The following is a 24,178-nucleotide window of genomic DNA, read 5'->3' on the forward strand; positions in this document are numbered from 1 at the left end:
AAGCACTGGTCCTTTAAGGAGAATCATGCTCCCTGCAAGAATGGAGCAAAAAAGGAATCCCGACTTGGGGAACCGGATGTGCTGTGTGAAATCCAAGGCTGAGTTAAATAAAATAATGCCCCCTAGTGGGAACTCCACACTCCCACCCGAATAAGCTTAAACCAATCAAAGGAGATAAAGGCGGTCCTCTCTGTCTTCTTGGCCCCAATTCTGCATTGGCCCAAGTCTTCTCTTGCAAAATTCTGAAGTCAATTCACCCCTTCCCCCTGAGGATATTTACCACCCATCTCCCCACCCCATCCTCACATCCCCACCCCACACCCTCCTCATCTCTTGAACCAGAGCCCAGATAAACTAACCTCAGGTGCAACAAGAAACACAAACCATGCATCTATTGATTGACCAGTGACTCCAATGGATTCCCTGTTCTCGGTTGGGATAAATTTAAAACTGTCGTTTCCTTTGATGTAGTGATTTATACCACCACCACCCCCTTTTTAAGCAGCAGAAATCCTTTTTTAAAAGAAATGGAAACCCCAAGAATGTAAAGCAAATTTTTCAAAATGGAGCTTCTAATGAAATGGAGGCTTGGGGGTCTGGGAGACCTGGGCCTCCTCCCACGCCCACCAAGGCACCCTAGTTATTTCCAAAATATCTTTGTGGCTCATGAAAATCACAGCCTTGAAACAATTCCCACAATATTTTCTTTAAACAAAACTGCTAAAGTAATAAATATAATTTATTCCTATTAAACTTTTCCCAAAAACTCAGCAGTATGTAAAATATGAAAGCTTTTATCCCGCCCCCCAATCCTCAATTCATTTTCCTCCTTAGAAGAAATTCCTTCTGAAGATCTGAGGTGAGTCCTTCTACTGTCTTCCCCTTATAAATACATACAGAAATGCATTTTTACAAAAATGGGATCATATTACACATTGCTTTCTACGTGCCTCCCCCACCCGCCTTTTACAACATCGTTGGACATCTTTTCATGATGGTATCTACAAAGTTTTCACATTTTTAAAAAAATATATTTTTATTGATTTCAGAGAGGAAGGCAGAGGAAGAGAGAGATAGAAACATCATTGATGAGAGAGAATCATTGATCGCTTCCTCCTGCATGCCCCCTACTGGGGATCAAGTCCGAAACCTGGGCATGTGCCCTGACCTGGAATCAAACCGTGACCTCCTTATTCATAGGTCAACGCTCAACCATTGAGCCACACCAGCCGGGCCCACGTTTTCACATTTTTAAAGACCTTCCACATTCCTTTAAGCGGATACTTGTATCCTATGGTACAAATGGGCCATAATTTAGATATCCATTTCTCTATTGATGGCTCTCAAATTTTTGCGTTTCAAATAGGGCTGCACAGAGCATCCCCGTGCACACACTTTAAACCCTGTTGGCGATATTTCTGTTGGCTAGATTCTGAGAAATCGAATTTCCAGGTCAAAGCAACATCTAATTTTTTCACAGTTGACTGCTTAGATTCTAAGAAAAGGGCCCTCAGCCAATGGACTTCTAATAGCATTTCATCTCCCCAAGCCAGCTTCCAGCGGCAATGTGTTGCCTCTGACAGCTGAGCGCCCGTTCTCCCAAACTGAGGTGAGAACATCATGCAGAATTGGGGCCAAGAAAACAGAAAGAACCATCTTTATCTCCTTTGATTGGCTTTGGGAATGTGCCCAGACTGTGACCAAAAGAACTGTTACCTGTGGTCACATTGCAAGGCCACGCAGGTTCTGCTGTGACTCCTCAGGGCAGAACCTCAGCCACACCTGACAGCAGAGAGTCCCAAAGGCAGTCAGGGTACTTGTGGGGCTGTGTTTTCTAGCGATCGACTTGCTCCTGGTGGTGGTTTCATTTCGGGGTCGGGGTCTGCGGGTAAAGGGATAGTAACCGGTTCTCCCAGCGGGAGCAGCCATGACTTACAGTCAGGCCCTGTCCGTGCCTGCGGTGGAAATAGTCCTGCTGCGGCTGCGTCCAGGCTGAGCAGCATGACGTCACTGAACTCGCAGCTGGGAAGAGGCGAGCTCCAGCACGGCGCTGCCTGAGCCTGATTTTTTTTTAATTTAGCAAATCAGTGGAGGGGGGTGGGGAAAGGGGTTAAGTTCCCTAGAAAGTGCCAGAAAGTACCTTTTTACTTAGCAAGAAAGGCGAAGGGCATCTTTCTTCTCTTTAACACTTAATCCCTACTTGTGATGTTCCATCCTTATGTCATAATGAGAATGTCCCCAAATCTTCACCTGCACGTTTTAAGCCTAGATGGATTGGAGGGATGAAGAGCAGGACGTTGGCATCAGACAGACCTGGATGAGCCCCGGCCCTGCCTTGTAATGCGACCTTGGGCAAGTCACTTAGCACGCCTGGGCCTGTTCCTTCACCTACCAAATGGGTTCCTGGCCGAGAAGAGCTGTGAGGACTGAGAGAACGTGCATAGAGCATTCAGTCCGCATTGTGCTCCCTGTAGGACAGCTGCTCAAGATTAAAATCCCTGTTTGAAGAGCAGTTCGCTCTGTGAGACCTAAGGCTAGAAAAGAAATAAAACTTCAAGTGTTTGCCAGGCTGTCGCTCTTACAAAAAGGCAGTGTAGCCTGTTCTGAACAACGCACAGAACAGCAATTATTACACTGAAGTGGTTTTCCGCTGCTAGGCGCCCCACCCCGAAAAGCCTCATTTCCCTCAAACCGGCTGTTTTCAGGCGCCACTGGAAGAAGAGACAACATCCCTGCTCTCCGGGTTCTGTTCTAGGGGAGGTGGGAGGGGCCACAGACAAACATGTAATAATCAAGATACTTTGGGATTTTAAGTGTCATGAAGAAGCTGAGAGGGTGATGTGATAGTGACGAAGGGGTGGGGTGGGGAAGACTCACTCAAGAGGTGACATCTGAGTGAACTCTCTGCCCTCCTCTCTGCACATTCATCCAGTCCTTTACCCAAGTGGCATCTCTAAGGAGTGGGGGGCAGGGCAGGGTGATCAGCACGCACCCCTCACTCAGGAGGCAGGACAGGGCGACCTGCGTGGTGATCCCAACAGTTTTGACCTCTGTCCTCTCCCTGGTGCAAAATCAGCAGTTACCTCCACTCTCCATCTGGGTCACAGACACACGACGCCTCCTAAACCAGACGACAGGCTTCCCACTCAGAGAAGGTGAAACTTGGTTCAGAAGAGAGTGAAGTATCTGAGAAAAATTACGCTGATTGCCACGGTGGACAGACATCTTCAAGTGAACGTTAGGAACAAAGTGTGCTGGAAAGAGATGGGAGAGTGCTGGGTGCCCTTGTCCCTGGATTCCCAGCAAACAGAATCTCCCACAAAGTGTCAGCAGGTGGAAATTATGGTCCAGAAATCATAGCCATCTCTCCCCCAGTGGACCTGCCTTGGTATCTCGTTCCCCACCCCACAACCCCTCCTCCAAGCCACAGTAAGATCTCCGTTGAAAAAGGGATATTGCTCTTAATAGTTTAACTGTATTCAGTTCTCTGTACAAGGAACTTCACCAAGTTCTTAGCAAGCCTCATCCATTGCACCTTCACCACATAGCTAATACCACCCCATTTTACAGATGAGGAAACTGAGGCTCAGAGAGGCTCAGTAACTTACACAAACACACGTGTAGGAAGCAGTGGGGGCAGCCAGTCTGCCTGACTCTTAAACCACCAAGGTATACCACTTTCCTGGTTCTGGCACTCGGAAAGACTTGCCTGAGGTCACAGACAGTAAATCAGGGACATCAATTAGGTCAACAGGGTTACGCTGACATAATGAACAACCCCAGAATCTCGGTGGCGTCACACAACACAAGTTTATTCCTTGCTCACCCTGCATGTCATCGACATGGGGCTCTCTGCTCATTAGAGTCGCTCAAAGGCCCAGGCTGGTAGGAGCTCCATCTCAATGCAAGCTTCCGCCATCCACCCAGCAGAAAAGGGGCTCCGCCTCGAGGCCCGGCACCCTAAGTGCACATGTCACTTTCTCTCATGCATTCTTGAGCTAAGCAAGTCACGGTGCGACACCTGACTTCTAGGAGCCTGAAGACCTGGGACTGTTTGGTGAACCACATAACGATCAACCCACCCAGCTACCGCAAGGGGCAGCAATGGCTTTGCCCTTTCCCGAAAGGTGGGTAGTCAGCCCCCGGTGGACGACAAAGCCCCGACGGTTTATTTCTTTTCTTTTCCTCCCCCTATTGATCTTCCCTTTTGGTTTATTTGCTTCTGAACATGAAACAGAGAGGCTGCTTCTGTCGAACCAGGCCCTTTCTTCATCGGTGGCTTTGCAGGAGCAGGCACCGGGCTTTGAGATCACTGGGAAGCTTGCTGTTAGCTCATTTAGCCCGCTGCCTGAAGTTGCATTAGATTTCGGGTCGCCTTGGAAGTCGGTGTTAACAGAAAACCTCCATCTTCCCCAATCGGCCGGAATATTTAAAATTTTGAAAGCTTGGCTTGGACCGGATTTAATTTTAAAAGGGGAAGGGGTTGCTTTTGAACTTCAAGAAGGCTAGAGGCCCAGCGGGGGAGCTGTGTTAGCAAAGGGAACAGGCAAAACGCCCTGTGGAAAGGGCGTATGAATTGTAATGTAAATATCTCCAATCGTAATGTAAAAATGCTCCAAGGAGGAAGCCCGCTTCCAGTTGGTGAGCCTTAAATCAGATTTCAGAAGTGCCACCAGTTTGAATACTGTTTATAGGACTGAGGCATTGCTGCCCCTTTCTCTGGCTGGATTTTAAGTATTCCCTAATTTGATTACTCGGGGGAGAGGCAGGCAGAACCACGTTAAATGAGCTTTACTGTTAATTATTCAGAGGGCTTTTTATTGTGTAATCAAACATAAGGTCTTACAAAAAGCTTGAGGCACAGCCTCACCCTGCTCCCCAGCTGACTTCCACCTTGGTGTCTGGGCACATTTCATGCATCGTAGCCATGAGCTGGCAGGTGCCCAGCAAGGTCCTGCCAGTGAGGAGTGCACCACCCCCCTCTTTAGGCTGGTCAAGGCCTTCGGTCCTCTCCCCATGCCATGACAAGCCAGTCTTAAGTAAGGTTGGTCTTGATCACCTTTTGCCTCCAATATCTGAGCATCTCCTCCCACCACTGGCCCTCTGCAGCCCCTGATAACTCTAGAGCCCTGTCAGTGCCTCTCCCCATCAAACTGGTCTAACCATCTCATTCCCTCAAGGCCCTCGTCTACGCCAGGTGACAGTCAGCCAAATGATTGAAAGGATCCCAGCCATCTAAAGTCCTTTCTGCAGAGAAAAGAGGAATAGAGAAAGAGATGGGTGGGTGGATGGATGGATGGATTGGATGAACGGAATGAAAGGAATGGGTAGATTGGATGAATGGAATGGGTTGGATGAACTAGATGGATGGATTAGAGGGATGGGTGGGTGGGTGGATGAATTGAATGGACTGAATGGAATGGACTGGATGGACTGGATGGATGGATTGGAGGGATGGATGGATGGATGGATGGATGGATGGATGGATTGAATGGACTGGATGGAATGGACTAGATGGACTGGATGGATGGATTGGAGGGATGGATGGATGGATTGAATGGACTGGATGGAATGGACTAGATGGACTGGATGGATGGATTAGAGGGATGGATGGATTGGGTGGATGGATAGAGTAAGCAGTAGTCTCCCTAACCTTGATTTTCACTCGCAAGACCAGTTATGGAGAACTGTCCCTCCCACTTCTTCACAAGTACAGGATGGAGGGGGCAGGGTGGGTGGGGATAATCACTGAGACCAACCACCAATCATCATCTGTTCACTGCATTTCTTAAAAGAACTCCTAATAAACCGAGACTCGCCCTAGCCGGTTTGGCTCAGTGGACAGAGCGTTGGCCTGCGGACTGAAAGGTCCCAGGTTTGATTCCGGTCAAGGGCATGTACCTTGGTTGCGGGCACATCCCCAGTAGGGGGTGTGCAGGAGGCAGCTGATCGATGCTTCTCTCTCATCGATGTTTCTAACTCTCTATTCCTCTCCCTTCCTCTCTGTAAAAAATCAATAAAATATATTTTTTTAAAAATAAAATAAATAAAAAAATAAACTGAGACTCTGGAACTGGAAAACTCACTAAGCTGTTTCTGTTTCTTGCTTAGGGACCCAGGTGGAAGCAAGAGCACAATAAAGAAAGTCATTAAGGACAAGTCCATGGTACAGCGGTGGGAGCACTTCCTCACGGCACCCAAGGTAACAGACGGCGCGTACGACTCTGCCATCTGGTGACCAGCCCCTCCTTGTGCGGGAGGCATTCTCTACAGTCTTTTCTCTCACTGGGTTCTTCTCTTCTAGCTGGTTCTCTGAGTGAGGGAAAGTCAGAACCACATTCATTGGTTCTCAACCTTAAATACAGTTCCTCATGTTGTGACCCAACCATAAAATTATTTTCGTTGCTACTTCATAACTGTAATGTTGCTACTGTTATGAATCGTAATATAAATATCTAATATGCAGGATGGTCTTAGGCGACCCCTGTGAAAGGGTTATTCGACTGCGAAAGGGGTCGCGACCTACAGGTTGAGAACCGCTGCCTAGATAGTCATCTGGAGATTAGAGGAGAAATGACATTTGGTTGGACGCCATATCACAGAGAAGGGGAGGGGTGGCCATGGCGCTGCTCAATAGGGTGTCACCAGAAGGAAATGGACTCACTCAATAATAGTCAGCTCTCTCTCTCTCTCTCTCTCTCTCTCTCTCTCTCTCTCTCGCGCGCGGTTTCTATCTCTATCTCTATCTCTATCTCTATCTCTATCTCTATCTCTATCTCTATCTCTATCATCTCTAACACACACACACACACACACACACACACACACACACACAGAAAATACGTGAATGATTTAACACACAGGGTTTTCTATAAACCAGAACATGTGTTTATTAAGAGAATATCAAGAGGTCTATTCTTTTCACCAAAAACTAATCTTAACCCCAAAATCTCCCAAACTCATCCACTCAACAAAGCACCAAAATAATAATAATGACAGATGATATTAGGTATGTAAAGGTCGTTGAGAGAGCATACAACTAGAGGGTTTGCTGAACCTTTCCTTTCACCTGCAAAATGGGTATGATGCTCATCCCTGTCTACTGCCCATTAGTAAAGGATCCCAGGAAGCAGTACACATACTCACCTTGAAAATGTTCAAGTGCCGCCCTAACCGGTTTGGCTCAGTGGATAGAGCGTCGGCCTGCAGACTCAAGGGTCCCAGGTTCGATTCCGGTCAAGGACATGTACCTTGGTTGGGGGCACATCCCCAGTGGGGAGTGTGCAGGAGGCAGCTGATCGATGTTTCTCTCTCATCGATGTTTCTAGCTCTCTATCCCTCTCCCTTCCTCTCTGTAAAAAATCAATAAAATATGTTTTTTAAAAAAATGTTCAAGTGCCACCCTACCTGGTTTGGCTCAGTGGATAGAGCATCGACCTGCGGACTGAAGGGTCCCGGGTTCGATTCCGGGTCAGGGGCACATGCCAGGTTGTGGGCTCGATCCCCAGTGGGGGGCATGCAGGAGGCAGTCCATCAATGGTTCTCTCTCATTATTGACGTTTCTATCTCTCTCTCCCTCTCCCTTCCTCTCTGAAATCAATAAAAATATTTTTTTAAAAAAATGTTCAAGTGCCGAGCATTATTGTGGCTATACAACTTTTAGAAGCCACTTTTTAACATCATTGCAATGGACCAGGCTCTGTGCTAAGGAAGCTAGTCTGTCCTCTTAATAATCCCATGAGGCACTATTCTGATCCCAGATGGAAGAGGAGAAAATAGGGGCTCAGAGAGGTTAAGTGACTTGCATGAGGTCACACAGCTGGGTAACGGCAGAGCCAGGAGTTAATCCTAGCCTGTTTATTAAGCACTGTTTGTGAAACGCTGAGCCTCGGAATGCATATTCTCCACGGTATCCTGATTATAATTGGCCCTCATAAAGAGTCTCGACATTTTCCTGCTCTTTCATCAGGGTGTTCATAGCTCTGAGAAGTCAGAATGCTGGTTTTTATCACAGAAAGTTGCTATGGAGATGGCGTGTGCATCTGTCTCCAGAGTTGCACAGAAAAAGCAGCAGGAGCCACAAACCTTTAACAAATACCCTTCGGGAACATACACAAGGGAAATCGGAGGAGGAGAGAATGAATCACCACACGTGAACTCTCACAAAATTGAATTCCCCGGGGCCAGTCTGTGGGTCAAGCTCTGGGCCACAACGTGGTCCCCTCTGGGGTGGGGGAGTGCAAAATTGGGAATCAGGGGCCCGCGCTCCGCCCCGGGACTCGGTTCGCTGTGTGGCAGTGGACACGTCCTTTCATCTCTCCTGACCTCGTTTCCTCCACCCGTCTGATGAGCACCGAGAGAGGCTGTAGTCGCGCACACAGCCAGAGATGCTCTTCGCTCCGTGTAGAGCTTATGGTGCACCGGCAGCGTGCAGGAGAGCCTGGCAAACCAAGCCAACAAACAAGGCTGAGGAAAGCACAGCTGGGGGTGAGGTCTGTGGCCAACAGGGATCCTCCGGCCCAGCTACAGGGAGACCCTCTGCTCAGCATTAGCTCATTTCGCCACGTGAGGATGGAAGCCGAGGGCTTCTCATTTTTAAGAGAGACCAACAGCCTCAGTTTTTTCATAAAAATCTCCCCAATTTGTAAAATCTTGGGCAGCTAAACATGTCTCCCCATGAGCCACCAGTGCGGAACCCCTACTTCTCAGGAAGTATAAGGAATCCCTGCAGTCCCTACTGAGGTGTGACACAGCAGCTGGTTAACACAGCTCTTCTTTAAAATATATATATTTTTTATTGATTTTTTTACAGAGAGGAAGGGAGAGGGACAGAGAGTTAGAAACATCGATGAGAGAAAAACATCGATTCAGCTGCCTCCTGCACACTCCCCACTGGGGATGTGCCCCCAACCAAGGTACATGCCCTTGACCGGAATTGAACCTGGGACCCTTGAGTCTGCAGGCCGACGCTCTATCCACTGAGCCAAACCGGTCAGGGCTGACACAGCTCTTAAGTGGAATACAAACAACAGAGAGGAAGCATTGGGGTTAAAGTCAATTCAGAGAGAGTCAGCTCAATAAAGGGCAAGGGAGATGCTGAGCCTGCCTGTCACATTCCCCGACTCTCAATTAATCAGGAGTGTCAGCCCTTCACTTTGGATTTCCTGATTGGGATTATTAATTGACTTTTAATTAATGGCAACTTCAGAAGCACAAAATGAAATCCTACCCAAGGAAGATATGAAAAGCTCTTCTCAGATCATCCCAGTCCCTCCTCTTTGTTTCACAGATGAGGAAACTGAGGCAAGGCCGAGAGATTTGCTCAAGGTCCCCCTGAAGTCCCCTGGCTCTGAGTCCAGTGCTCACTGCACGACCCCAGGCTGCCCCCAGGACACAACCTGTCTAGTCTTCAAAAATGAGGTTGATCTAAAAACACCTGGTTTCTAGAGTCGGGAACTCGCCTTGTGCCCGGGGAGACAGCAAGAGGCGTTATCCTTGAGCTTGGACATCCTCTCTCCTAGGGTGGCAGGGAGCAGAGGGGCTTTTTGTCAGGCCAGCCAGCTCTTGGCCAATGTCAAGACAAAGAGGACACTGTATCACACTCCTACTTTATCCAAGGAGGGAACATGCCCTGACCGGGAATCCAGCCATGACCTCCTGGTTCACGGGTCAACGCTCAACCGCTGAGTCACACGGGCCAAGCCTTCCTTGCTTTCTAAAACCCTCTCTCTTCCCTCTTTCCTTCAGATCAAGAAATTCAAAACTCCTACACAGCGCGTCACGAGCCGCAAACCAAGCCGGCGAGGCTCCATACTCAGCCTGTCCCGGGCGAGTGCAGGGTCCTCCCCGCTGAGCAGCATGATCTCCGTGAACCCCGGCTCGGATGAGCCCCCGAGCGTGACTGTCCAGGCAGCAGGCAACAAGGACATCGAGGACACGGAATCGTCCTCCACCAAGCCAGACGAGGACCTCCACATCAGTAAGTCCTGCCTGGGAGCTGACCGATCCGCCCTGACGCTTTGCCTTGAAGCCAGATGTCAAGAGCTCCTCCTGCTCCACTTCTGCCCCGACTCGATGAAGAGAGACACAGGGGTTCCCTGGTCCTGTTCTGTCCCCTGGAACCCTCCGCTTTACCCCAGTGGAGATCAGAAATACACCCTCTAACCTGGGCGACTCTGAGCTATTCCTCCTTGGGGGACAGCCGGTGGTCATCAGCGTCTCTGTTTACACTGTTAACAATACATTCCATTTAGCCCAGTTTATACAGAACATCATCCTTTAAACCTGTAACCAGAAAGTCGTGTCTAAAGCTCCGCACATCACTTAGTTCCCAAGCGCTGTGCGCCACCTCTTCTGGACCCAGTCCAGTCCCTCTGCCGCTCCCCAGCCCGGAGAAGCAGAGGCGATATCAGGCTGGGGGTGGGCCCTGTCCTGCACAGGCCGGCCTCAAGGGAGCCCTCCAGACAGTGAGCGCTCATGTTCCCATCAGATCTGCAGAAGCTCCTGGAGATGGTTCGGGAGGAGGCCCGGAGGACGATCATGATGGATTCCGAGGTGCAAAAAGCAGCACCCAGGTATGTTCTCGCGACCCCTGGGCACAGAGAGGGTACCAGAGTAAGAACGGTAACATTCCCAGTTCCTGAGCGTTTTCTCTGCGACAGCACAGAGCTCTGTGCTTCTCTCATGGGTATCATCTCCCCACGTTCTGACATGCACCCTACAAGGCAGGTACTATTATCTTTATTTTACAAATAAGGAAATGCGGCTCAGAGAGGTGAAGAAACGTGCTGGAGGTCACCCAGCGAATGAATGTAAGACCACAACTTGAATCCAGATCTTTCTGATTCCAGAAACCATTCTCTATAAGGTTATTCGTTCATTCTGTTAGTGAATATTTAAGAAAGTGTATGGGCTGTGTGCTAATTACAGAGGGTGGTGTTCTGGCGGAAAGCTCAGACCTGTGAGAGTAAATAATACGGGTATCTGATCTTGTCTGGAATGGTGATCAGGGAAGGTTCCTCCAAGAATAAACATTAAGCTGAGATTTTTGAATGCAGCATGAGAAGGAGCTAGCAGGCAGAGTTGGGGAGTGGCAAGGGAGAACACCTTAGGCAACACATACACATATGCGAACCTGGTCAAGGGACCATGCACCTTCAAAGAACTGAAATGCAGCAAAAATGGATGGGAAGAGGCATGAGTCTACCTGGGACCCTGGAGGCCACCTCACCGAGTCTCCTGTCTATCCCAGGAGTCACAGGAATCCTTGAAGTTTCAAGCCGGCGACCAGAGGCATCAGTTCAGAGGGTCAGACTTGAACCTGAAGAGTCTTCCTTCCGGTGGGAAGCATTGTCCACAGAGCTTCTGGCCTCTGAAAGCCTCGGAGAGCACGCGGGCTAGAGCTGGAGTTCCCTTCCCAAGTGTAGATCCCTCCCAATAAGCAAATTACTTGCTGAAAGTAAATGAGGCACCAGAAGAGGTTCATCATCGCCTTCAGCCCGCTGAGATGCTGGCTATGACTTACTGGTTATTGTTGTCACCGTAATTACAGTTCACCAAGCACCTTCACCTCTGCTTGCAATGATGAATTTCTCAGCTGCTGCCTCAATTCGCATCAGGGCTTAGAGGCAGCATTGGCCCCCAAGGCCCTGCCTGCCTGATTCCTCAGCATTAAAGAGAGACAACAATGATGACCGTTAGCTCTACAAGGCCCCTCCTCCCTTTGTAAGAACTCCTCGTGCGAACACGGGCCTGGAGTCGACTGCACGGGTGCAAACCCTGAGGCTCTGGAACAAGTCCCTCAGCCTTTCTCCAAACCTCCGTTCCCTGGTCTAATCAAATGAGATCGGGCAGCATCAAAGCATTGGCCTTGGGACCGAACGGACGAAGGTTCATCTCCATCCTCATCATTTCACTGCCGTGTGGTGCTGAGCAAGTTGTTTCACCGCTCTGAGCCTGATTCCCATTCCGCAAAATGAGGCTCAGTGACAACCTATGCCAAAGGGTTGCAGTAAGAATTCAATGATACCAGCCTGGAAAAGTATTATTATTATTGTTATGGACGCAATGTCTACTCCAATGAGTCGTTTTTATGCATTTCATGAGATACAATGCATTTCACATGTTAGCATGTGCCTGGCACACTGCAAGCAGGCAACAAGTGGCAGCGGTGCTCGTGGTGGTGGTGATGGCCATGACTTTTATTTCACACACATGGTGTCCCACAGTCCTCGCTGCACCTTGACGAGACACACTTATTAACCATTACCACCGCTCCGCCTCACAGTCATAGAAGAATGGTGGTGAGTGACTTGCATAAGGTCGCCAAAGACAAAACCAGGCAAGAATCTGGTCCGCACAATACTCATCACGTGGCCTCTGTGTCCGCTTTAATGATAACATAACTATGGCTGCAGAGCAAGAACCGCTGAAATGTCCCGTCCTCCTCCTTCCTCCGGGAGGACAATCTCCCCATCTCTCCCGGGGCCGCAGGCAGTGAGGGCTTCTCCTCACTCTAGAATCAGGATTCCCTCCTCACTTTAGACGTCAAATTGGCTTCCATCAAGGTTGACATGGAATCCGGGGGCTCCAACCTAGCCAGGCCCTAGCCTCAAGGCCGGAGCACCCTCTGTCTTCTGTCTTTAGTCCATCTGGGCCATTATCACAGAATGCCATGCACTGAGTGGTTCATAAACAACAGACATTTCTATCTCACAGTCTGGAGGCTGGAAAGCCAAGATCGAGGTGTGGGCAGATCTGGTGTCCGGTAAGGGCCCTCTGCCTACCTACCGCTGTCCTCTCACTGTGACCTCACATGGCAGAGGGACAAGCTAGCTCCCTAGGGTCTCTTATGAAGGACACTATCCCATTCATGAGGGCCCCACCCTCATGATCTCATCACTTCCCAAAGGCCCTGCCTCCTAACCATCACCTTGGGTGGCTAGAATTTCATTGTATGAATTGGGAGGCAAGAAGAATCAAACATTCAGATCATAACATCGTCCAGGAAGACGGCCTTTTCTTAAATTCCTCTAGCTGTGTTTTCCAAAGGTCCCCAAAGATCAGAATCAGCTGGGATGTTTGTGAAAAATGCAAATTTCTGGTCTTCATCCCAGATCCGCGGGATCAGAATCTCCAGAGGAAACCGTATTTTTTAAAAACATGTTTTTATTGATTTCAGGGAGAGGTAGAGAGAGACAGAAACATCAATGATGAGAGAGAATCATTGATCAGCTGCCTCCTGCACTCCCCACACTGAGGATCGAGCCCACAATCCAGGCATGTGCCCTGACCAGGAATCGAACCATGATCTTCTGGTTCATAGGTCGACACTCAACCAGTGACACATGCTGGCTGGGCAGAAACCATGTTTTTTAATAAGCATTTCCAGCGGTATTACATCACAGTATGCTGACAAACTCTCAGGTTTCAAATGTGCTCCCTGCACATACGTATCAGAAGTGAGGGAGTGTGTGTCCGTGTGTGCACGTGTGTGGCTTTAAATGCAGCTTCCGGGGGAGGGCCCCACTCCAGGCCTAATATATGCAAATCCCCGGGAGCATGGCCCAGGGATCCGTATTCTCGGCAGTCTCTCCAGGTGACTCCTGTGCCCGGTAGTCTAAGGAGCCCTTAGAGAATCTTTGTCCTCCCACAGACCATGCCCGCCTCAGGAGCACCATAGGTCTGGTGCCTCATTAAGAGATTCTTCTTGCTTTGCAGTATCTCGTCAATGTTGAAACAAACCAAGAGCGATTCTGCCTATAAAGAGATCACCCTCAAATCCAGGTAGGAAGGCCTGGGCCCCACAGCAGGTGGGTCAGGAGGCACCCCTCAGTGACAGGGGCGGTTGTACAGCGGCTCCTCACCAGAGCATGGAATGGGGGGCAGGGAGGGTCAGCTTTTTTCTCCTTCTCTAGAAATAATCCCCGTAACTCCCTGGCCCGGGTTGAGTACCCAGGCATTTCTCCCCAACAACTGCTTACTAAGTACCACACGGTTCACAGACCCCAGTACAGAGGGATGGAGTAGGGAGGATGTGTTACAGAGCTAGTCCTTCCCTCTTAATCGGGTGAGTTATAATGGAAGAGGGGAGATCTGCCCCCATCTCATTCATTCATCTCAAGAATATTCATTGAACCCACTCTGGGCCAGGAACTGTGCTAGGTCTGGGGGGGATTCCGCAGCAAATAAGACAACTGCAGTCTGTCCTCGTGGATCTCATGGTCTGGACTGTGGTCGCCACTTTTCTGTGCCAGAAGCAGTCGGAGGAAGCCTATGGATCCTTCCAGATGCAAGCGATAAATCACCAAGGTTTACAAAGAAATCTATACTGAGGTCGTAGATGGACTATGATATTACAGCCGCATTTGGGATGTAGTAAATCTGTGAGCTTCTTCAGCAAACGCACCATGTAACAAGGCTAAGCGGCCGTTCTAGGAATGACCGTAATTTTGGATTAGTGTCGAGGGTAAATGATTTTTCAAAACAGCCTCCACAATTGCCATATGATGGGCAAATGCCTGTGATTTCCATTCCTGCGCACGGCTAGTTAAAATAAAGGTGTGACTTTTTTTCCATCCGCATTTATGGACTCTTTGAATCCTGTCCATGGTTAAGAATCGCTGGTCCCATTTAATAAATGAGACAGTCGTGCATTTATCAAATCACCCCCCAGAGTCAGCCCTGTAATCATGACTATGGCTGAACGTTGAGCACCAGGGTCTTAACCAAGATGGACTTTGACATTTAAGCTGAGCTCAGAACTACACAAGCATGTCAAAGTTGTGGCGGTGGGCCACATGCCTCATTTAACATGCTTGAGCTTGTTATGCTTGAGTGGCTGGGAAAGGTGGGGATGGTGTTCCAAGCAGAGGGAAAAGCATGTGCAAAGGGCCTGAGACAGGGAGCAACTTAGAGGCAGTGAGCGAAGACCAGGATGGCTGAAACTCGGTGAGAGACAAGGGAAAGGAGACCGAGGCAGGCAAAAGGATCTTTTGTTGCTTGTGTTTCTGTGTGTTTCTTTGTTCATCACAGCTAATAACACTGCTAGAAAAGAAGAAAGTCATCTACAAGGGGAAGGTCACAGCCAGCACGTTTCCCCAAATAACTCATCTGGAGGGTTGAGGCAGCTGGTGGAATCCAACACAGGGCCTTCTGGGTACTGTTACTGGGGCTCTGCCTTCGTTGAGTGGAGCATTTGCTCCACCACCTGCCAGGCCTGAGACCTCTAGGCCCAGTCCCATGAGCCTCTGGGAAAAGCAGAAAAGGCCAGGACCTTTCCTATGGAGAGGGGTCTGGGTGAACGCCAGGCCTGCCTCCTTAAAGGAGTCCCAGCGGTCACAAGGCCAAAAGGAAAGGATTAGTCACATATCAGAGGGGTATGAGAAATTCTTGCCCTCTAGAACCACACAGACAGAGCAGTCAAGTCCATTTTTGAGGCGTTTGGAATAAACAAAGGAAGACAAGGTGAGAGAGAAGGTACTAGACCAGTGATGGCGAACCTTTTGAGCTCGGCGTGTCAGCATTTTGAAAAACTCTAACTTAACTCTGGTGCCGTGTCACATATAGAAATTTTTTTGATACTTGCAACCATAGTAAAACAAAGTCTTATATTTTTGGTATTTATTTTATATATTTAAATGCCATTTAACAAAGAAAAATGAACCAAAAAAATGAGTTCACGTGTCACCTCTGACATGAGTGTCATAGGTTCGCCATCACTGTGCTAGACCCTGGAGCTGAAGACCTGGGTCGCCAAAGGAGGACCTGGGAGAAGGCATAGAGGAGGGATGGGCTTGAGCAAGGGAGCTTCTCCCACACCCCAGGAGCCCCAGCCAGGCAAAGTCACAGGAAGACGCAGCCACTCAAAGAATTAAACCAGCCTCCACGTAAAAAAGGGGCAAATGGTACGAGGAGTTGACTGGGTACAGATGAGGAAACTGACATTCCGGAGCGAGTTCCTTGCCCACAGACCAGAGCTGGGCTCTGCACCCAGTTCTGTCTGCCTCCAAAGTCAAGTGAAGAGGATATTCGGTTCAAGGGGCCAATTTAGAGAAGAGGATCCTTAAATGAAGAGGCGGTCTCGGGTCAGGAACACCCAGGACAACATGACGAGGAGGACTCAACCATCCCTTCACCAAGTCTGCCCTCGGCCCCAGGGTAAGAGCTCACGGGTGTAGACGGGAGGACGGAAGGGTCCACAATGAACTTATCCTGCAGTTGGAGACCCATTTCATTCAAAAGAAACTGGGATCCAGAAAATACATCATCCTGCCACCAGGCAGACAGATGGTCAACGTGGGACCAGGGGAGTCAGAGCAAGCAGAGCCTGCTGGAGACCATGAAACACTGCGGGAGTTGAGTAGGGAGAGAAGAAACAAGGATGCTCCAGGCAGGGTATGGGATGAGCAAAGGCAAAGAGGTGGGGAAAACACACACTGAGTTTGATAGCCTGTGTCGTGACTGGAACCAGTCCCTGACCTGAATCCTGGAGGCCAGCAGGTGTCAAGGGGACCTGAAACGTCCCTTCGCGTAAAAAGCTGGCTTCAGGCAACTTGAAAGCATCCCTCTGTGTTTCAGCGACAGGTCCAGCAGTACAAGTGGAGAAACCCACAGCCAACCGATCCAGAAGAAGTCCAAAAGGTAAGCCAGGTGGGCCAGAGGGACTGTGGTGACCACACCCTCCATCTTCCCAGGGGAAATAACCCAGTGTGGGCCAGGCCCCCGGAAGCCACAGACGCGGCTGAAGGACCAGGGGCTCCCAGGGCAAGGGGCTCAAGGTCAAGATGCCAAGCGACATAAGCAATGGCATCAAATTCGTCCCCTGTGCCAGGCCCTGGGAAAAGCATTCCGTATTCACTATCTTGCTTATTCCTCAAAAGCAATCCTATGAGGTGGCAACATTATCCCATACTACAGAGAAGCAGACTGACACCTGGCCCATGAAATGTCCTGCCCAACCCAGGCAGCTAAGAAACATGGCCCTGGAGTTTGAACCTGGATCTCCCAGCTCCAAATTCCATCCTCATCTCAAGGTCCTTAACATTTGCTGGGCTCAAGTGGCCAGATGTCTCGCTGTGGGCTCATTTCATGTCGGGAAGATCTGTCCTTCCTCCATCCACGGTGATGCTGGGAAGGCTCCAGGGGCGGGCGGAGAGCCCCGGTGGGCGCCTGGAATCCCCGCTGCAAGGCACTGTGGGGCCCAGAGAGGCCAGCCTCATGGGTCTGTCTCTTGGCCCTGACCCCCCAAACCCCTCTTGTCTGTGTCCACAGCCGCACCTACCATGACCTCATCCACTGCACGACCAGTGTGTGTACCACCATGAGGGCCAAGTTCTACAACGTGGCCCAGGAGGCCGGCTTCTGTCTGCAGGACAAGATAGAAATCCTCATGAAGTAAGGGCACATGCAGATGCACTCACGCAAAGGACATTCGTCTGACACCTACTGCGTGCCCACACGATGCCGTGTGCCGGTGCTGAGGCTGCAGCAGGGTACAGGAGGGATGCGTTCTCTGCTCTCAGAGAGCTTATCGCCTCTCCTGGGAAATATGGGCAGAAACAAACTAACTGAATTAATAAACATATAGGTACAAATTATAATCATTGCTATACAGGAAAAGGACAGGTGCTTTGAGAGAGGGAGAAACTGTGGGGACTTAATTGAGGTCAGGTGATCCAGGAAGACCTCACTCAGGATAAGGAAGAGCTGGTGGGGTGGTGAGAGGATAGATGGACATTCCAGGCAGCAGGAAGGTGCATACAAAGTCCTGAGGCTGAAAGGGACATAGAAAGTTTGAAGAGGACAGGGAAGCGGCAGGTGACAGCTGCAACATGCACAGCCAGCCACACATGTCATCATTAAAACTTGGAACTGGATTTTAAGAACACCAGGAGGCCACTGGAAACTTTTTTATTCTGACAACCCAGTAACTGCCTCCCACCCCAGCCTACTCCTTGACCGCCATGACCATTCACTCCAATGAACTTGTCCATCCAACAAAGGTTGCATGGTGACCCTTTGCCCTCTCCGCCTGGATGGACTGGCTGCTCTGGGCCACGGGATTAGAGGCGATTGGTTCCTGCCTTCTGGGAGCCCCACTCTAATGAGGGAGACAGAAAAGTAAACAGGCGATTACCACACAGAGTGATGAGGGCCAACAGGGAAGAGAGCAGGGGGCTGAGGGAACACGGGAAGAGGGCGTCCTTCCTAGCCTGCAACAGCAATCAGCAAGGTCGTCCTGGAGGAAACACTATTTTCAGCTTAATAAAGTCAGGTAATATTTCCGGGGCACTTACTGTGTAGCAGTCATGGTGTAAGAGCCTTGTGTGTATTTATCACTAAGTCCTCACTACAATCCTACGGGGTAGGTACTATTATTAGACCCATTTTGTAGATGAGAAAAGTGGGCTCAGAGACGTCTCTTGTCAAAGGTCACCCAGGAGTTAAGCAGTAAAGGTGGCATTCAAACCCAGAGAGACACACAGGAAAAGGAGGAAGGCAGGGAGTTCCAGAGAAAGAACAGCAAAGTTCCAGAAGCTTGAGGGCCCAGTGGGTCAGGAACTACCAGTAGCCAGGTGTGCCTGGGACTTGGTTGTGGTTGCCTACAAGGTCATCAGAGAAAAACAGAGGCCAGATCATAAAAGGCCTTACCAGTCCAGCTGTGGAGGTTGAACTTTATCTCAGTCTCTGATCGTGAGCCAAAGCATAAAATTCTGGGAGAGAAGAGATGGGAAGGGCAGGGATAAGGCTGGAAAATGTTGTAGGGGCTGAAGAATCCAGAGCCTCAGAGAGCAAGTGACTCAGAGGACTTTATTCTGAGTAAAATGGGAAGCTATCCAAACGCACATAAGGTGAATGGCATGGTTATATTTGTAAAGTCTCTTTGGAGAGATAGGGCCTATGCACAAAATGATAAGGGGTGTGGAGAAGAGAGAAAACAGCATGAGGTAAACGCCCACTGTGTGACTGGCAGGCACCAAGTTCAGCACTTTACACACATTGTATTCTGTAATCCTCGCCTCTGAGAGCTAGGAACCATTATTATCCTTCATTTTACAGATGAGAAAGCTGTGAAAATACAATCAAAAGTAGGGAGAGAATGAAGGCTGATTTTTTTTAAAAAAATTACTGACTGTAGCAAGAAAGGAGCATTTCAGGACCTTGGAGAGAGGTGTGTCATCTTGTAGCCAATGCCAGATAGTAAATTTGATAGTGGCTGGGAGGGTTAAGAACCTCATGCAGGAAAAAGTGTCTGAGTCCGACCTCAAAGGGCAGCGAGGATGGGTGAAGGAGGCAGGGCTCTGACTCTTCTTCCTCTTTCTCACACAACCTGTGATGCAGGCGCCAGGAAGAGAGAGGTCTCCAGAAGTTCCACTCTTTTGTCCTCGTCTCGAATTTTCAAAAGGACATAGCAAAAATGAGACATAAAGTGTCCATGGTAAAAGGAGACGCAGAAGAAATTGCAGACCACTGGTAAATACCCTGAGAGCCAGCTAAGACGGTCCTTGAAGCGGGTGAAGGGAGGGCCGCTGTTACAAAATCCCATTTGATCCCATTAGCTCTCGCATCATGGAGAGGCATCACCCCAAAGCTGCCCTTGGCCAGCAACAGGGCCCCCCAACAGGCTGTCTCCAGAGCAGTCAGGCAAGAACCCTTCAGTTCCCGAAGCCCAGACAATCTGACCAGCTCTGTTCTCCACGTTTATCTTCTGTTTGATTCAGACTTGCAAACAGGGACCAACTCACCGGCCCTATGGGAGCGGCAGATGAGGCAAACCAACCTGAAAACTTCTACAGAGTCAGAGGTCTTCGGGGTGATCACTATGTTCCCCAAGTAACTTAACCCCTTACAGCTACAGAACCAGGCAGGCATGTCCCAGGAACGCTGTGCCCAGGGGTGATAAGTATAACAAAAAGCCATAGGAATTGAGAGATGACTGGATGGCGGACACCACCTGAGCAATGTTCGTATATTAGCACCTGTATCCCCCAGAGAAATGCTGAGGGTGCACATCAATCCCCACTGTACGAACAAGGAAGTGTTGGGATTCAAAGCCCTGCCTGACCCCAGTCTCCATGCTCATCTACAGCACAGAACTGGAGTCGGATGAACTGTAATTTTATGAACCTAATCCTGGCAGGGCGAGTAAATCAAGCTCTAAGAGTAAGATGAGAAAGTCTAAAAAGGTACCCCGAATCCCTTCCATGATTTTAATAATGTGGAACGGAAGCTTACAAAGAGGCATAAATATATATAAATATATATCATAAAATATATAACAGGACATACCAGGAGCCCAAAATGTATGGTGATCAATTTCTTCTTCAAATTTTTCCACAATGGATACATATAGATCAGGGCGGGGACTTTTTAAAGAGATGCCACCACTGCCCTCTTTTAAAAAGACCCTCTTAAACCCTGATCACACCTGACCCCCGTCGGGGCTAGAATCCATCTTGCTTCCACCATGGATTAGCAAAGGACCCTTGTACTCCACAGTGGCATCAGGAAAGTTCACAAAACCCACTGAAATACACAGAGCTGTGGCCAGGCTTCTCCATACAGAGACATGGGACATGCACACACTTCCTTCCCTCTTTATCTCCCTCCCCATCTTCCCCCCCACACACACCCCTTCCTTTCCTCCTCCTCCTCCAGCTGGTGTGTGAGAGCCTCCTGCACTCTGGAGACTACCCCACAGATGAGTCCATGTCCTCCCTGGCCCCATTAACTCTCTGACACTTCAAAACCTCAGTTACCTTTCCTTTCTTGCCAGCTTTTCTAGAAAAATAATAAATGCATCTCTTTAAAGTATATCCCTAATTTGTTTTTCTAATGAGATGCAAATCGTGCTCCAGCTTTTACTGCCCTTAAAAATTAAAGATGTGCCCGATCTGCAGGCCCCTTACATTTAGGGTAGAGGAAAGTCCCCCAGATAAAGAGTAATGCTGCCCTGGAGGCATCGCATGGCGGGCAGAGAGAGATGGAGGACATGAGGTGCCCTCTCTTCTTCAAATCCAAGGTACTTTGATCTTCTGTCCAAACTCCCCGAAGATCTGAAGAATTTCCGCCCCGCCAAAAAGATCCTGGCAAAACTGCAGAAGTTCGGGGAAAACCTGGACCTGAGGATCAGGCCCCACGTCCTCCTGAAAGTGCTACAGGATCTGAGGACCTGGGAACTGTGCTCCCCAGACGTCGCTGTGGCTATCGAGGTAACTGCCACATCCTTTCCCCTCCCCATGCGCCCGGGGCCCTCATCCCACCACCTCTCAACACCCAGGCACCATGTGAGTGCTGGGAACACAACGTAAAGGACAGAGATCTCTGCCTTCTGGGAGCTTATCATTAACCGTGGTCGGCAAACTGCGGCTCGCGAGCCACATGTGGCTCTTTGGCCCCTTGAGTGTGGCTCTTCCACAAAATACCACGTGCGGGCGCGCATACAGTGCGATCGAAACTTCGTGGCCCATGAGCAGAAGTTGGTTTTCGGCCTGGCGAGTCTATTTTGAAGAAGTACTGTTGATATTTGGCTCTGTTGACTAATGAGTTTGCCAACCACTGATCTAGTAGAAGAGGGGTTGTCACATGACCTTGGTGGTTCAACTCCAGGGGACATTAGGTTCTTTGTAAATGGTCCCCCCCCCCTCCCCCGGGAGAAACTGGAGGCCTTGGAGAGACAGAAATAAATGGACAAGGGAATAAAATAACTGGCGGTCATAACGAGGAGCCCTCTAGATCTGGCGGCTAAAACTGTGGCCCATGGACCAACAGCATGGACCTCGCCTGGGAGCTTCTCAGCAATGCACAATCTTAGCCAAACCACATCTGCCAATTCAGAGTCTGCATTTCAATGAGTCCCTGGGTGATTTTTTAAAGTTTGAGGAGCATTCATTCAAGGTCAAGGTAGAGAGGACCTATCTTAGCCTATCAGAGCAACTGGGGAAGGTGAGTTTTAAGCCAAGACTTGAATGATGAAAAGACAGCACTAAGAAGAGTAGGGGAATGGACAGGTCAGGCAGAGGGAAGACCACGTGCAAAGACCCCAGTGCAGAACGTGAACTGTTGGAGGAACTTGCAGGCAGTCAGTGGGGGTGAAAGCAAGCAAGCAAGGGGCCCTTCAGGAAAGGCTGCTAGTCCAAAACCAACTCCAGAGCAACTGTCCAACCTCCGCTTGCCAGTTATGGGATCTACCTTTAACCTGCCAGTTATGGGGCCATCTCTGAATGGGCAAGAGGAGGGGGGATGTGGGGGCTCCCCCGATTCTCCGAGGTGAGTGCATGGCCCCAGCTAGTGAAACTCAGCATGTTCCTCTCCCAGTGAGAACCTCACAGAACTTCCAGTAACCTGGATGTGGGTGTCTTAACCTAGAATCTATTTGAAACTACATTCTGTGTCTTAACCCTTTCCTGGAAGCAAGCCCACAGCTGTCATCAATCCTCAAAGGGGTTTATAAACCAAAATAAGTTTAAGGGCACATTACTTTTTTAAAAAGATATTAAGGAGTAGAAAAGAAAGAAACATGCAGACAGCTGAGTTTTCCTGATCTCCCTAAATTTCTCAGGGTCAACAAAAAAGGCTTAAAATGAGCCTGCAGTTTGAACCAGGACCCTAGAAAGGGATCTTTTTCTAGAAGGAACCACCCAGCACAATGCTGCAGGCATTCCGAATGTCTGAATGGTTGGAGGCATCCTGGACCACCACCCTCAGTCACAGATATTTCAGGATCTGGGGGGAGGGGAGGCCGAGGAATCTAGCTTTCAGACCAAATCTGAGGCTGCCACTGTATTCGCCCTGCAGTTTGTGCGAGAACACATTATCCACATGCCTCAAGAGGATTACATCAACTGGCTGCGGAGCCGGATCAGCATCCCCGTCCGGCCCCAGACTGCCCGGACATAGCGTGGGCCGGGCCGGCCAGCTGTCCCGGTGGAGGAGGCTAGTCTACACTGGATGCGCATGATCTAGTAGGGCCACCTGGAGACTGACTTCTGCCAGCAGAAAGGGAGCTACCCCCAAGTAACTCCTCTTACCCTCACACCCCAGTCCAACCTTACAGTCTCTGTTCCTCACTGGCCCCGGCCTGCCTCTACCACTCCCTTCTCCAGATTCCTGCACTGCATCCTCAAATTCCAGATAATAAAATTGAGCTGAATGTTTGCTGTCTCGCTGGGGAAGAGTTGGAGGTGGAATCTGGGTGTGGTATTCAGATACTAACGAGCTTTTGCTATTCAATGGGCTCCATGCTGGGTATATTATGGCCTCATAATATCATTTACAATCACGTTCAGCTGCCTCTGCGTTCCCTCCCTACCCCGACTGACCCCCAGCCCTCACTGCATGGGACAAGGAGGTCACAAAAGCTATCTTGCTTTTGGAATCATTCCCAAGAGATCGCTCTAATGGCAGGGCTTCCTGGCACCATATTAACTTCGATTTGCACAGCAATCCGCAGTTTGCAAATTAGATAATACTCCAGCAGCATCATATGCGACGCTCAGAACATCCCTGAGGTAGGCTGTGTTATCATCGCCATTCACAAGGAAGGACACCAAAGCCTAAGGTCATCTGCCAACAGTCACATAGGCAGTAAGTGGCAGAGCCAAGTCTAGAATGGGTGTCTGTCTGTCTAGCACAGGGGAGATGCTGAAATCACAGGACTTACTCCACCCTCCAGCTTGCCACTTTCCAAGGCTATTTCTCAGAGCTGCAGCACCACCTAGTGGTTTATGTTAGTATTATGCTTCCATCATGCTTGCCTGCAAAATATAACCTTCTACTGAAAAGGCAGGCAGCAAGCATTACCAGCAGCAAAAGGCCTACTTTGGGTAGGCAAGGAACATTTATTCAAACAAAGGCTCTTCTACGACTAAAGTAGATTAGGGACTAGGGGGAGGCACTACATCACCTCCCAGATCCCAGCCTCAAAGAAGAGCCGCAGGGAGAAATACTTATTTTAGAAGCTTTTGTCTTGGGACTTAAATTGGTCATCTTTTGGTGGAGGTCAGAGCCAGTTATTCAGTTATAATACATTTTTAAAACCATTTAAATCTTCCAAATGGCAAAATTAACTATGCCAACACCTTCCCAAAGGAGTAAAATTCTTCTCACCAAAAAATGGGGAGGTTGGAGGACAATGAGCCATCCTAAGGCGCTTCATGAGGCACATTCACATCCAAAG

The 24,178-nt window shown here is 49.3% G+C and overlaps 1 protein-coding gene across 1 annotated transcript in view; it reads left to right on the top strand.

Annotated features, from left to right (window-relative positions):
- CCDC60 (coiled-coil domain containing 60) overlaps nucleotides 1-22,899 on the top strand; it is a 107,430-nt gene extending 84,531 nt beyond the window's left edge. Inside the window, exons 6-14 of the mRNA XM_036354023.1 lie at nucleotides 6,112-6,202; nucleotides 9,748-9,979; nucleotides 10,490-10,574; nucleotides 13,720-13,785; nucleotides 16,579-16,641; nucleotides 17,272-17,394; nucleotides 19,342-19,473; nucleotides 21,023-21,212; nucleotides 22,798-22,899. Of these exons, the coding sequence (XP_036209916.1) occupies nucleotides 6,112-6,202; nucleotides 9,748-9,979; nucleotides 10,490-10,574; nucleotides 13,720-13,785; nucleotides 16,579-16,641; nucleotides 17,272-17,394; nucleotides 19,342-19,473; nucleotides 21,023-21,212; nucleotides 22,798-22,899 (1,084 nt within the window). The remainder of the gene's footprint in view (nucleotides 1-6,111; nucleotides 6,203-9,747; nucleotides 9,980-10,489; nucleotides 10,575-13,719; nucleotides 13,786-16,578; nucleotides 16,642-17,271; nucleotides 17,395-19,341; nucleotides 19,474-21,022; nucleotides 21,213-22,797) is intronic.
- The last annotated feature ends 1,279 nt before the right edge of the window (nucleotides 22,900-24,178 follow it).

Source organism: Myotis myotis, unplaced genomic scaffold (genome assembly GCF_014108235.1).
Source record: "Myotis myotis isolate mMyoMyo1 unplaced genomic scaffold, mMyoMyo1.p scaffold_m19_p_20, whole genome shotgun sequence".
In the NCBI taxonomy this organism is placed as follows: Eukaryota; Metazoa; Chordata; class Mammalia; order Chiroptera; family Vespertilionidae; genus Myotis; species Myotis myotis.